The sequence below is a fragment of the Rhineura floridana genome, chromosome 9, assembly GCF_030035675.1.
Source record: "Rhineura floridana isolate rRhiFlo1 chromosome 9, rRhiFlo1.hap2, whole genome shotgun sequence".
Lineage (NCBI taxonomy): Eukaryota > Metazoa > Chordata > Lepidosauria > Squamata > Rhineuridae > Rhineura > Rhineura floridana.
This window is the reverse complement of record NC_084488.1, coordinates 91,610,333-91,624,234: the sequence shown is the minus strand read 5'-3', so window position 1 is coordinate 91,624,234 and position 13,902 is coordinate 91,610,333. Positions and strand designations below refer to the sequence as shown.

General features: G+C 38.9%; 1 protein-coding gene across 1 annotated transcript in view; it reads right to left on the bottom strand.

Moving 5' to 3' along the window:
* The window catches only part of LOC133364551 (collagen alpha-1(XXV) chain-like), a 234,213-nt gene that overhangs the window by 114,728 nt on the left and 105,583 nt on the right, over positions 1-13,902 (bottom strand). Inside the window, exon 10 of the mRNA XM_061585422.1 lies at positions 9,314-9,358. Within this exon, the coding sequence (XP_061441406.1) occupies positions 9,314-9,358 (45 nt within the window). The remainder of the gene's footprint in view (positions 1-9,313; positions 9,359-13,902) is intronic.

Here is a 13,902-nt window from a genome sequence, read left to right as displayed (position 1 = left end):
TATGCTTTCTTCGCTGCTGCCACCGCCACACGGTAGGCACCATGGTGCAACTTTATCCATGTTTGGTCAGGTTCAGACTGAAATAAACACCACCTCCAGCCGCCAACCTTCCTGCTTCATTGCATGCAGATCACTGGAGTACCAAGGTGACCTAAGTGCTCCACAGCAATAGCGAGGGCACTCAGGAGCGATCGTGTTGATGGTTCTATGAATCTCACCATTCTGCAGTGAGACAACAGCCTCAACAGGAGCATCAGTCATGCCATCCAGAAAATTCTCCAGTACATTCAGGAATCCATCAGGGTGGACTATTTTAATTGGTCCCTCACTATTGCACAGTGGAGTAGCTACATTCAGCCCAAACCTTACCTCTCAAGGAGAATTGAATGGTCAATACATGGCAAAAAAGTACAGAGAGCATCTTTGGTCAGACCTATAGAACACTTAAGCTTTGAGCAGCCTACTGTATCTGGCTAATAGCAAATGCAATTAACAGGATCATTTGGTAGTTTGTTAACTGAGCTCCGATAGTTTATTAAGTGGCTATCTGACATGAACACAAATGCTGCTGACACATGACATTTTCAAAAATTTTGTTCAGATGGTACAGAATAAAATGGCAAGATTTTCATTAATGTAGTAATGAATGCTCAAATGAATGCTCTGATAATCTGACACATGGATCAAGTTTCAGAGAGCTTATAGAAGGCATTCACTGCAGACCTGGGCTTTGGGCAGATTGCCCCACCAACCTCAGGGAGGGAGCGCGAGATGTTGCATCTGTAAGTAGCGGATTGCAATAGCCAATGGAGGATGGATCTGGGTGGCCTTAAAAGGTTGACCCTGCCCGCCCACTCTCAGAAATTACAGCACAGATTAACCATTTGCCTGCTTTCAGGTTGAATAGGAATTTTGCTGCTGAGGACACCTTTTTATCACCAGTTTCAAGTGATAGTAGTCTAATGGGGTTAAACGCTAATTAGGGCGGATTCATGAATCTATCAACTAGTACAGCTGACAAATTCAGTGCAAGTAGGGAGGAAATTAAGCAGAGGTTATCTGAAGCCTTTTTATGGTGAAGGGGCACTTCTCCAACCGGGCTGTCACAGCTGAATGGCAAGAGAGGTTATGGAAGCAAAACCATTCTTAGGCTCTGGTGATTTTATCCTAACAGCTGTCCAGCCAGTGCGGTATGAAGTGGTCTGGTGCCTCCTCAGCACACCTTTAAGGTGGACGATTTTTTATTTTATCAGATTACATCAGAATCCTGTGGGAGCAACTTCACTGTTTGAGTTGCCCAGCGCCAAATCTAGAACTCCTGGTCTCTTAACTTATAACCAGTTATAATCTGTTTTATCTTTTTTAGTTAGTAGCTGTTTTAATAGTTTTAAATATGTTTTAATTACTTGTTTTTAACTGTGTTATTGAAAAAAATCATTTTTTTTGTAAACCACTTAGAGGTCTTTACATTCAAGCAGTATATAAATTTTGTTAAATGAATAAAAATAAAAAGTGTGTTTATTTTCCTATGCTAAAAGTTACCTTATCAACAACATTTTTATGATTATGTAAGTCACAAAACTGTCAGTTTTGTAGACATATTAAAGTAATAATTAGAATTTAACATTATACTGTTAAATTTGCAACAACAAAAACAATGTGGAAAATCTTGAATTAGCCATTTTGCTAAAAAGAAATACCCAGGTTTGTATAAGCTTTGTTCACTAATTTTCTGATTCTCCGAGTCTTACAACACATCTTTATCATGTTTCCAAGTTGACTTCTATGAGCGTAAGTCAGAGAACGTTAAATGAGCCAGTAGCAAGCTACACACAAATGTAGCCCTTCCCTATTCTCTAAATATTAATACCACTCACATAATTTCCCCTCCATGTGCTCTTCACTTTCCAAGAAAGACGAAAAAATCTTGAGGTCAAACCACCACTGTGTGCATCATTTGAAAACAAAGAAAACATTGCTTTTGTTGCAATTTTACTTTGTTCTTGTTACATTGTTCTTGTTGCATTGTATTTTTACTGTATTTTTTACTGGTTATGTGTTATGTAATTTTTTGTGTATAATATGTTTTAATATGTTGTTCACCACTTTAGGAGCCTTTTGGCCAAAAAGTGGTATATAAATAAACTCTAAACTAAACTAAAGTAAAACTAAACAAAAGCAGCTTCCACATAGTTCCCATGAAAAACACAACCTTTTCTGTAGCAATTGATTATACCCCTCTATCCATTTTTCCCCCAGTCACTGGAATGTAATTCATTTTAAGACTGAGGAAACAGAAAAACTGCCTCACCCCACCCCCAACCTAATCAAGTTTGGTTTTACTATAAACTGTATAAGCAAAGCGTAGGCAACGAAAGCGATTCTTTAGCTTCGTTCATCACTGACCCCATCCCCAATTTCATTTCAAGCCAGAGTTGAATTGCCTCTTTTCAACTTGCTTTTCATCTCTCCTTCCCACCTGCCTGAAACGTTTAAAGTATTTGTTTTAAGGTTAGAAACCTCTCCCCACCCACTCACCAAGTGAGAGTGAGAAGCCTTTTCAACAATACTCAGATGGCCCACAAAACCTGTCTGAGAATTTGCGAACTATATGCTGTGATGTTTCTTTCTTTTTTTATTTTTGTCCTTTTAATAAACTGCAATATAAGCAGTTTGATTTATACACATGTAAATCCAGTCCCTTAAAAGAAAAAAAAGAAAGAAGAAGAAAAAAGGCAAATCCTCTAGGAAAGGGAGGGGGAGAGGAAATCCTGTGTCCAATGTAATAACAGTAAAGAAGAAATATTCTTTGCTAAACTAACACTATGAAATAAACATTGAAAAGTAATTCTGAGCTGCCACATAAATCTATTGGCACTCTTAAAAAAGAATAGAAATGCTTTGGTGGTTTATCAGTTTGTTGCAAGGGAAACTCAAAATATTGTTCATGTAACAATTTTGCATTCAATGGGTTGGATCTAGGCCAAGTTAGTTAACTGCAGTTTAGGTCCCATTGACACCAATGGGATTTGTCAGCTGTGGCTAACTTTTCACTTTGATTTCAATGAAGTCTAGATGCAATGGTCTGGATCCAGCCTAGCGACTACATAGACAGGGAAGCAGGATTGCACATGCTAGCTGTATTCCCAGTATCTGCCATCAGCCAAACCTGTGAACATTAACTATATACAATCTGGAATTCTGCAAGATCACTGATTATACGCGGGGGGGGAAGGCTCAAACGAGTACAAGCTATATGTGCGTAGGCCAGGGGTATTCAATGTGGTGCCTTCCAGATGTTAGACTATAATCCCCATAATCCCTGACCACTGCCATACTGGGTGGGGCTGACAGGAATTGTAGTTGAACAAACCTGGAGGGCACCATGTTGTCTGTAGGTTCTGATGCAGGTTTTGTCCACAGGTTGGCTAAACATGCAGCACTTGGGATGAAGCCAGTGGGCAAAATTCTGATCCTCCCCTTCCTTGTTTTCACCGAATGTGGAATTGTGTGAGCAGGGCCTCAGTCACACTGTATAAAATAACTAAAATTAGAATGATGTGCATGGACACACTCATTCCCAGCACATACAAAAATAAAGTCAGATGAAGTAATGTATTTAGGAGTCTTATTTAGGTCAGCTACTGAACAAAAGAGGATTTGTGATGTAGGCAATTTCTATTTATTATTTCTGATAACTGCGTAGTTCAAGGGAATCTCCAGCCCACAGCTAGACTTTCTTCAGTAAATCAGGATGTCAGTTAGGTGCAAGCACCAGAGTTACATAATTAATAGTGATGGTGATACAATGGTAGAAACCAAAATGCTACATATAGCAATCTGCCTAAGAAGAAGGAACCCATAGTAGTCGCATGAATATTTTTATTTATTCAAAAAGAACTCAGAGTAGCATACATAGTCCTTCCTCTTTTTTATGTTGACGACAATCCTGTAAGGTAGTCTACAATGACTGCCCACAGGTCATCCAGTAAATTTTGTTGGCGAGTATAGAATTGAACCCAAGTTTCCCCAGTCTATGTCCAGCACATTAATCACTACACCACATTAGCATAGTAATTAATTGTAAGGTGCAAATCTTTCAGGATTTGCATCTCTAATGTGCATCATTTTAACACCATGCAGCAATATATGTTACACATGGCACCAGTCACATACTTAAAAAATTGGGTCATATAATGGAATCCCTCTTTACTGCAGAAGCAGGAAACCAAATGTAAATCTTCCAAGTATTATTAACCTGCATGCATTAACTGCCTTTAATTCCTATTATCCACTTTGCTAGCCGTTCCAACCACATCAGAACCTCTCATTATTTGTTTAACTTGCCTGCCTTTTGCTTCTAAACCAATACAATGTCAACAGCAATGGGTCATTAGAAATAGTTTTAGAAGAGTGAACTATCTCTGATGAACCATTGCTGTTGACTTTGCATTGGATGAGAAAAAGATATTAAGGCCATAGTCCTCAGATTACTGACAAGAGATCCTACTGAAGTCCATGGAACTATTCTAGAATAAGATTGTGAGGAATACAGCTTTAAGGGTTTAGCTTTTCAACTGTGTGTCTTCTTAAGGGCTTTCTATTTGTATCCTAGGCAAATTTATAAAGAAAAGGCCACAAACTCTAGCAAGCATCCCACGGCCAGCTTCAGTTCAGTTCAGAGTCTGTTTTTGAAAGTGGAAACCCTGATTCCTCAAAAGGCCTTAATTCTAGTCTGAGATTTCAGAGCAACAGACATCTGTAATGGACAATGAGAGAATTAAGCCAGGCACTAAAATTATTGCAGCTTCATTTGACATCACATCTTGTGTAACAGTACCTTGCATCTCACCAAACTGGCAGAACCTTGGCTTCATATCCTATCTCAAGGATTAATCTTCTGGCAGTAAAACGTTGCCTAGAAATGCTGGGCTGTGGCCAGACACAGAAGGCTAATGTTTAAAAAGAACACCTGTCTGAACACATTATTCTTTTCTGTGAGTATAAGTTATGGCCCTGATCCTTTGCTTTTAATCTATGTGGCATGTTAGCAGATCACTGGTGGTTGCTTATCATGCAAGAGAAGCTTTCTTATATCCCAGACATATTGGGGTCTATGCTTTTGTGCACATACTAATTAAGACTGGAACACAACCTTCCAAGAGCAGTGTCAGGGATTTCCTTGTTCCCCTTGTGACCAGAGAGCACCAGGACAGACTCTAGAATTGGTGGGTCCTCAGCTCCTTTGGACATACAGTGTTCCAATGTTAACCTCTCCACCCCTATCTCTGGTTCACCTACCACTGGGTATATAATAGCCAGATCCTCCTTCGTCCTCCTTCAGTCCTACTTGCCTTTCTGGTCGATGCCGCCAGACTTCAAAGATGTCTTGGGTTGGCCCTGTCAGCTAGTTGCCTCTGTTGCAACCAAGAGTGGTCACTCAAGACAGCAGCAGCTACTGTAGGGGGCAGAGCCGTCTTCTCAACACCAGTGGAACTGCACACCTTACTTGGACAGAGCTGGGGTAGGGCAGAACATCGGTGAGGTCAGGGCTGTGTAGATGCACCACCAGGAATGTCAGATTGGCTCTACCAGTGTGTCCACACAGCTTGATTTCACCACCACCCTGCCTCACCCCAGTGCAGTCCAGTGAAACTGCACCACCACCCGCATTGAGAGAATGGCTCTGCCCCACCACACCAGCTGCTACTGCCTCCAGGTTAGAACTTTGTCACTGAATTATAGAGCTGGATGCATGCAAAAGACGGGACAATCCACTCACCAACCTCAGTTGAATGATAACTTTTTATGCAAACACTGATACTCACCTAAGCTCAATTGCTTCACTATTAAGATACTGATTGATTTTTTAAAAAAAGAAAATTTGTGATGAAAATATATATGAACAATGGTGCAATTTTATGTTCCACTTAAATCCAAGGGTTTGCTGTAGAATTTAGGTCTGTCAGGTATTGTGTACGGCTTCTCTTCTGGGCCATACTATCTTCTAATGGTCCAAGAAGCAGAAGTAAAATTAAAATTCAGTGTCACCTTAGTGAAAAGTAAAAGGCACATACTATTGATAATAGAAGAAACCAAAAAAAGGTATTTTTGTAGTATAAATATTCTGCATGGCTAGTGAACAACAGCTGGGGAGGTGATTGCGCTCATGTCCTGCTTTTGGGCTTCCCACAGGCATCTGGCTGGGTAAAATAGAATGCTGGACTGGAGAGGCCTTTGGTTTGATCCAGCACAGCTCTCATGATTTTATGTTCTTTACTATTTCTTCTTTATTTTGAGCTTCACAACATATAAAGCATGTCCTGGAAAAGCAAATCTAAAAGTTGAAAAATCATATATTTCCTCAAAAAGGGTCTTCTCAATTAAGATTGTATTTAAAGATGACAGTATGGCAAAATTGGATTCATGTGATGAACATAATTTATGGAATCAGGCTTTTAGACATTCTTAGTTCTTTTAGTTATCATAATGGCCAACATTAACTTATGAAATCCATTACCACAGGATGTAATGATGGTAAGTGGCTTAGATAGTTTTAATTGTAAAAAAAAGTCGAGGATAGCTCTAACAATGGTATAAGCTGTGACAGCTGAAAATGGAACACTACTGAAGAAAAGACTAGGATCCAGAGAGAGCCACATACGTGTGCAAAGCTCATCTGTGAACACATGGAGGCTGGCCAATTTTCCCTTCCACTGGCAGCCTCTTGTACCTGATAAGAGTTCTGTTCTAGCATTCATCTTACTTCTGGGGTACAGTTGAACCCCAGGTATACTTTTCATTCTGTAATTTACACATGAGTAGACCTACAGGGTTGGCCTTCTAGGACATTGTCCCAAACTGTCACCTGTACAACGTCCCCAAATTTCAGCCATTTACCACTTACTGTTTTCCTTCTGGAAACAAAAAAAACCCACTGGGGTCCAAAAATGCCCCGGTTTACTGCATATACATGGAGAAAGAGCCAACGTATACTGCTCAGCAAAATCCTACCTCCTCTGAATAAGTGTTTTTTGGATCAAGGTGCTTTGATAGTGTCAAGTACACTTGTGGTGACCAACAACAACAACAACAAAAGGTCTCTGGGCTACAAAGTGACCCCATCTTTCCACTGGAAATCTCATTGGAGTCAAAATATACCCCCAAGTCAGGCAAGTGTGATTTTTATTAACAGTCTGGATGAAGGCTAGAGATCTCCTGATCCCCAGGAGGCTTTTGAGAGTAAAAGGGGAAGATGAAAAGTGTATATAAGCTTGTGGAACTCAGTTCAGCAATTTGAATACTAGCCAGAAGTTTTTTTTTTTTTAGAGGGATAGCTGGCTTTAGAAAAGTGCTACTGAAAGACAGAGGACACATTCTGCTAGGAGCTGTCAGTCTTTAAAAAACCAATTCACATGACTTCTCTGAATTTTTGCATTTGTCTGAATTTTGCAGTGAAGCTCTTCAGCCAAATATTGCCCACAAAAATAATATATAAGGGTAAAGTGTGCATAAATGCATGTATTAACGAAAATAACATACAAAATACATTATATTAGGGAACACTGCATTACAAAAATGTGTACATTAGGCAACAATGTGTATATTAGGAGAAATTCACACAACTGCTGATGGATTTTCATAAGGACCTTTTAAAAAATGGTAAATAGTTGTGGAAATGTGGAGAGAACTTAAGATTGGAAAAATGATAAATGGAGAAAAACTGAAATTGACCGATTCACCAATTGCTAGCTGCTGCACTTATGCTGCAGGTCAGAGGGGGCTCTAGGCCTTGATGTTCCTCCAGCCTGAAAATATTATAAAAGTTTGCAGGTCATCCTGGGACTTTGCCTGAGCAAAAAGCATTCTCAACTGTGACTGGTTGAAAAATGCAGTTTGCCATTCTGGGGCTGCCTAAAAGCCCAACACTGACACAATCAGCACAGAAACACCACTAAAAATATGCCATCTCATTTCCACCCGTTCTCTAACATCTGCACCCATTCACTGGGCAAATCTCTGCCACCATGTTTCAAGTTTCTAGCAACTGAAGGTGTTAGCGGAGAGCCACAAGATAAGCTGTTTTACAGCTAGGACAAGAAAGTCATTTTCAGCTGCACCCATAGCTAATTAAATGTAGAATACAATACTGAATTGACTCTGAATTTTGGAAAAGGCATGAATGAAGGCAAGATAACAGAAATGAAAGAAAGGAGCCAAATTTAGATCATGATTTGTGTCAGTGCATATGCACATAATTGATGAATTTGAACAGAAAAAGTAGACACAGAGACAAATTTGTTCATATGCTATGGGAAAGTTTTCTGATTTGATAAATGTGTTTCTTTGTCTAATTTGATAAGCACAATACTTTTAAAAGCCATGCTCTGTTCAATATTGTAGTTCTAAGAGGCTTATTATTTACCAATATCTAAACTGCAAGCAGTTAAAAAACCACAACCATTTACTGTAAATTCTAACAGTACAAGCCACACTTTTAAACAATTTGGGTATTGTTAGCATTTTTGGCATGACATTTTTATGTATGTAGGTAATACTACTGTTATGTACAATAGCTTGTACTTGTGTAAGTGCAATGACTCAATTACATAATGGCATTCCCAGCATTTTTTTAAAAAAGAGTTTGACATAAAGGTTAATGTTAATGGAAGCAACAGATGCGTAGTGTTTTTTTAGTATCAGGCCAGACATTATGTATAAACAGCTTACCAAGACCCTATAGGGCTGATGTGAAATACTCCTGCTGTTTAGTAAGAAACTGAATGCAGGCTGCTAGTCACAGTGAACTGTGACACAATTTGGTGAAAGAACTGAAAGACCTGAACTACTGAACACATTTTATTCGTGATCTAAGCCACTATTGCTACTCTTCCAATTTAGCTTTATTTTAGATCATCTCCAGCTCACCTCTTGCCAAATGCATTCATCTGCTTTTTTCCCCCAGGATGAACTTTATTTTCTTCATATGTTTCTTATCTCAATGGATTCTTCTGTAATTTCTCTGTCATCAATAAAAGCTAAAATCCCAGAGCACCATTGCATTTCTTAAGCCCCACTCATTTCAATTAGATTTATATGCATGGAACAATGTGTTGGATTGCAGCCACTTTTGTTACACATTGTTTATTGGGTTTTTTTCATCACATTGTTTACCTTTTGTATTTTAATATCTAATAAACTCACTGATCATGCCAAATTTTGTGATTTACTTGTATGTCTTGATTAATCGGATTTGCAAAAATAATGTTTTTATTACAACAAAAAATAGAGAAGAAAACTGTGCGGAACACACCTTTTGTCCATCCATTCCTGGAACACCAGGTGCACCAAAGGATCCCTGCAGAGAAGTATATAATAAATTAAAATAATAATAATAATAAATAATAGTGGGTTTAGCAAAATAGATGAATTTCATCATGAGACAGATCAATGTAAATGCAGTGCTTTAATTTCATATCTTCTAACTGTGATCTTGATTCACTCACTGAACTTTTAGTAGCGCTCTTCTGCAAACTTGGATGTCACTCTTCTAAAATATGACTTATTTTTACATTATTATTATCCTTCAAAATTATATTTAAGACACTCACATTTTCAAGCTTGTGTGTACTAAAACATTTTTTAATTTAAAAAGCTGAAATTATTTTTAAAAAATATTTTATTTGTAGCAATAGCAAAAACATATAAACAGTAAAATATAACCATACAAAACAATAGAAAATCGTACATAGAACAGGGATTGCCAACCATTTTGGATCAGAAGGCAGATTTCAAATTTTGAGAGTGCTGGGGGCACCAGTCACAAAATGACTGCCATGTGGGAACGTGGCATGACACAAAATTAGAAAGTATTCATGGTGAAGCTTTTCCCATAATTTTATTTCCATACTAGACAATGCTTGACCTGTTGAATGTCTGCCTGCCATACATCTGTTAAAGGCATAAGAGCCCTAGTTTTCCCCAATGCCAACCCTAAATCAAAGCTTGGCTGCCATCTGTACCCATTTTCCTGGAAGTAAGCCCCATTAAACACTAAGAGACTTACTGCTGTGTAAACATGTATGCCATTGTACTGTAAGTTAACTATACAGTGAATTCTTAATGGTCTTTAGCTCCTGCAAAGCAGAAAACATGCCTAAGCCTGTTTGCAAAGTTTTCATATTTGTCTTCCCAGGGAGGGGGTTCTTTAATATTTACCCACACTTATTGTGTAGTAGTTTGCAGAAAATAACTTCTTGGCACCACCTGATCTCAGGCGAACCCAGCACAGAAAAAATATATCCTGGTAGCTAGGGGAAAAGGAAGAGCAAACTATGGAGATTCCAAGGACCAAAAAAAAAGGAAGCAGGAAGAGTACACTAAAAGGGCGGGCAAAGAGCAGCTCTTTAGGACACCAGGGATTCCTATTGCTGCATGTCCAAACAAATCAATCACAGCTCTGAGTTCACTTCTTGGTTAGTAAGACTGACAGGCAGGAGCAGCCGGTTGGCTCATTTCATAGAAATTACTTAGAAGGGTACCTGCACATTTTCTACCATAACATTCTTTCTAGGAGGGCTATAGACTTATTCTTTTAAAAAATGAAAGCTCAGATTCCGGGGTATCTACTCTGGGTGCTACTGAAGGTCTTCGTGGGTGTCATGGTGCCTGCAGGCAATGGGTTGACAACCCCTGACTTAGAACATATAAAGCATATTGGAACTTGCAAGGCATATTAATGTAGCCTTGGAACAGCACTCTGTGAGACCCACACCCAGAAACCAAATTGAAGATTGCTGAAAATGAATCTTGTAAAAATATGTTGTTGTTGTTGTTAAGTGCCTCCAAGTAGGCTACAACTTATGGCGACCCTATGAATCAGCAACTCCAAGAGCATCTGTCATGAACCACCCTGTTCAGATCTTGTAAGTTCAGGTCTCTGGCTTCCTTTATGGAATCAATCCATCTCTTGTTTGGACTTCCTCTTTTTCTACTCCTTTCTGTTTTTCCCAGCATTATTATCTTTTCAAATGAATCATGTCTTCTCATTATGTGTCCAAAGTATGATAACCTCAGTTTCATCATTTTAGCTTCTAGTAATAGTTTTGGTTTAATTTGTTCTAACACCTAATTATTTGTCTTTTTCGCAGTCCATGGTATGTGCAAAGCTCTCCTCCAGCACCACATTTCAAATGAGTTGATTTTTCTCTTATCCGCCTTTTCCACTGTCCAACTTTCTCATCCATACATAGAGATCTGAAATACCATGGTCTGAATGATCCTGACTTTAGTGTTCAGTTCTTTGCATTTGAGGACCTTTTCTAGTTCTCTCACAGCTGCCCTCCCCAGTCCTAGCCTTATTCTGATTTCTTGACTACTGTCTCCATTTTGGTTAATGACTGTGCCAAGGTATTGATAATCCTTAAGAAGTTCAATGTCCTCATTGTCAACTTTAAAGTTACATAAATCTTCTGTTCTCATTAGTTTAGTCTTTTTGACGTTCAGCTGTACTCCTGCTTTTGTGCTTTCTTCTAACTTTCATCAGCATTCGTTTCAAATCATTACTGATTTCTGCTAGTAGTATAGTATCGTCTGCATATCTTAAATTATTGATGTTTCTCCCTCCTATTTTCACACCTCCTTCATCTTGGTCCAATCCTGCTTTCCGTATGATATGTTCTGCATATAGATTAAACAAATAGGGTGATAAAATATAACCCTGTCTCACACCCTTTCCGATGGGGAACCAATCGGTTTCTCCATATACAGTAGCCTCTTATGCAGGGTATAGGTTGCGCATCAGGACAATCAGATGCTGTGGCACCCCCATTTCTTTTAAAGCATTCCATAGTTTTTCATGATCTACACAGTCAAAGGTTGCTGTAATCTATAAAGCACAGGGTGATTTCCTTCTGAAATTTCTTGGTCTGTGCCATTATCCAACGTATGTTTGTGATATGATCTCTGGTGGCTCTTCCCTTTCTAAATCCAGCTCGGGTGTCTGGCATTTCTCGCTCCATATATGGTAAGAGCCTTTGTTGTAGAATCTTTGAGCATTACTTTACTTGCATGGGATATTAAGGCAATAGTTCGATAATTACTGCATTCTCTGGGATCCCCTTTCTTTGGAATTGGGATATATATTGAACCCTTCGAGTCCGTGGGCCATTGTTTAGTTTTCCATATTTGTTGACAATTTTTTGTCAAAATTTGGACAGATTCAGTCTCAGTGGCTTGTAGCAACTCTATTGGTATGCCATCTGTTCCTGGTAATTTGTTTCTTCCAAGTATTTTAACAGCAGCATTTCCCACACATTCTACAATTTCTGGTTCTTCATCATATCATTCCTCCATGAATGAATCTGTCATCCTGGCATCTCTTTTATAGAGGTCTTCAGTGTATTGCTTCCATCTTCCTTTTATTTCATCTCAGTCAGTCAGTGTATTCCCCTGCTGATTATTCAACACCCCTACTCTTGGTTTAAATTTCCCTTTCATTTCTCTAATCTTTTGGAATAGGGCTCTTGTTCTTCCCTTTTTGTTGTCCTCTTCTATTTCTTTACAATAGCTATTGTAATAGTTCTCTTTGTCCCTGTGTACTAGTCACTGTATTGTTGCATTTAGGGTTCTGACCGTGTTTCTATCGCCTTTTGCTTTTGCTTTCTTTCTCTCTTTAATCATTTTAAGAGTTTCTTCAGTCATCCATTGAGGTCTTTCTCTCTTTTTAACTAGAGGTATTGTCTTTTTGCATTCTTCCCTGATAACATCTCTGACTTCATTCCATAGTTCTTCTGGTTCTCTGTCAACTAAGTTTAAAGCCTCAAACCTGTTCCTTATTTGATCTTTATATTCTTCTGGGATGTTATTTCAATTGTATTTTGGCATTATGATTGCTTTGTTGTTCTTCTTTAGCTTTACTTTGATTTCCGATACGACCAGTTCATGATCTGTACCACAGTCTGCTCCGGGTCTTGTTCTTGCAGGAAGTATGGAACTGCTCCATCTTCTGCTACCAATTATATAATCAATTTGATTCCTATATTGACCATTTGGTGATGTCCACATGTACAGTCGTCTTTTTGGTTGCTCAAAAAATGTGTTCGCAAGGAACAGGTTATTGGCTTCACAGAATTCAATAAGTCTTTCTCCTTCTTCATTTCTGTCTCCTAGGCCCCATTAGCCCACAATTCCTAATTCTTCTCTGCTCCCTACTTTTGCATTCCAGTCCCCCATGATTATCAGCACATCTTGTTTTGGTGTGTCATCAATTTCTTCCTGTACTTCTGCGTAAAATCTCTCCAATTTCTCTTCTTCTGATTTGCTGTCGGAGCAGAGACTTGGATGATAGCTTTGTTGATAGGTTTCCTGTTTAATCTCATTGATATAACTCGCTCAGACCTTGTGTTGTAGCTCCTAATTGCTTTTGCTACATCACTTCTCACTATTAAAGCAACCCCATTTCTTCTTAATTTCTCATTTCCTGCATAAAATATTTTGTAGTTGCCAGATTGAAAATGTCCCATTCCCATCCATTTTAGTTTGCTCACACCAAGTATTGTAATGTTGATGCGTTCCATTTCTTGCTTGACAATTTCTAACTTTCCATGGTTCATGCTTCTCATGTTCCATGTTCCTATTTTGTGCGTTGTACAACTCCGGACTCTCCTTTCACATCTGTGCGCATCAGCCTCTGGGCTTCCTTTCGGCTTTGACCCAGCTGCGTCATTAGTCACAGCGCTACTCGTACTTGTCCTTTGTTCTTCCCCAGTAGCTTGGTGAGTGCCTTCTGACCTGGGGGTCTCATCTTCCAACACTATCTCATTTTGGATACTCCGTTCATAGGGTTTTTGTAGTAAGAGGTATTCAGAGGTGGTTTACCATTGCCTTCCTCTGAGTTTGGAT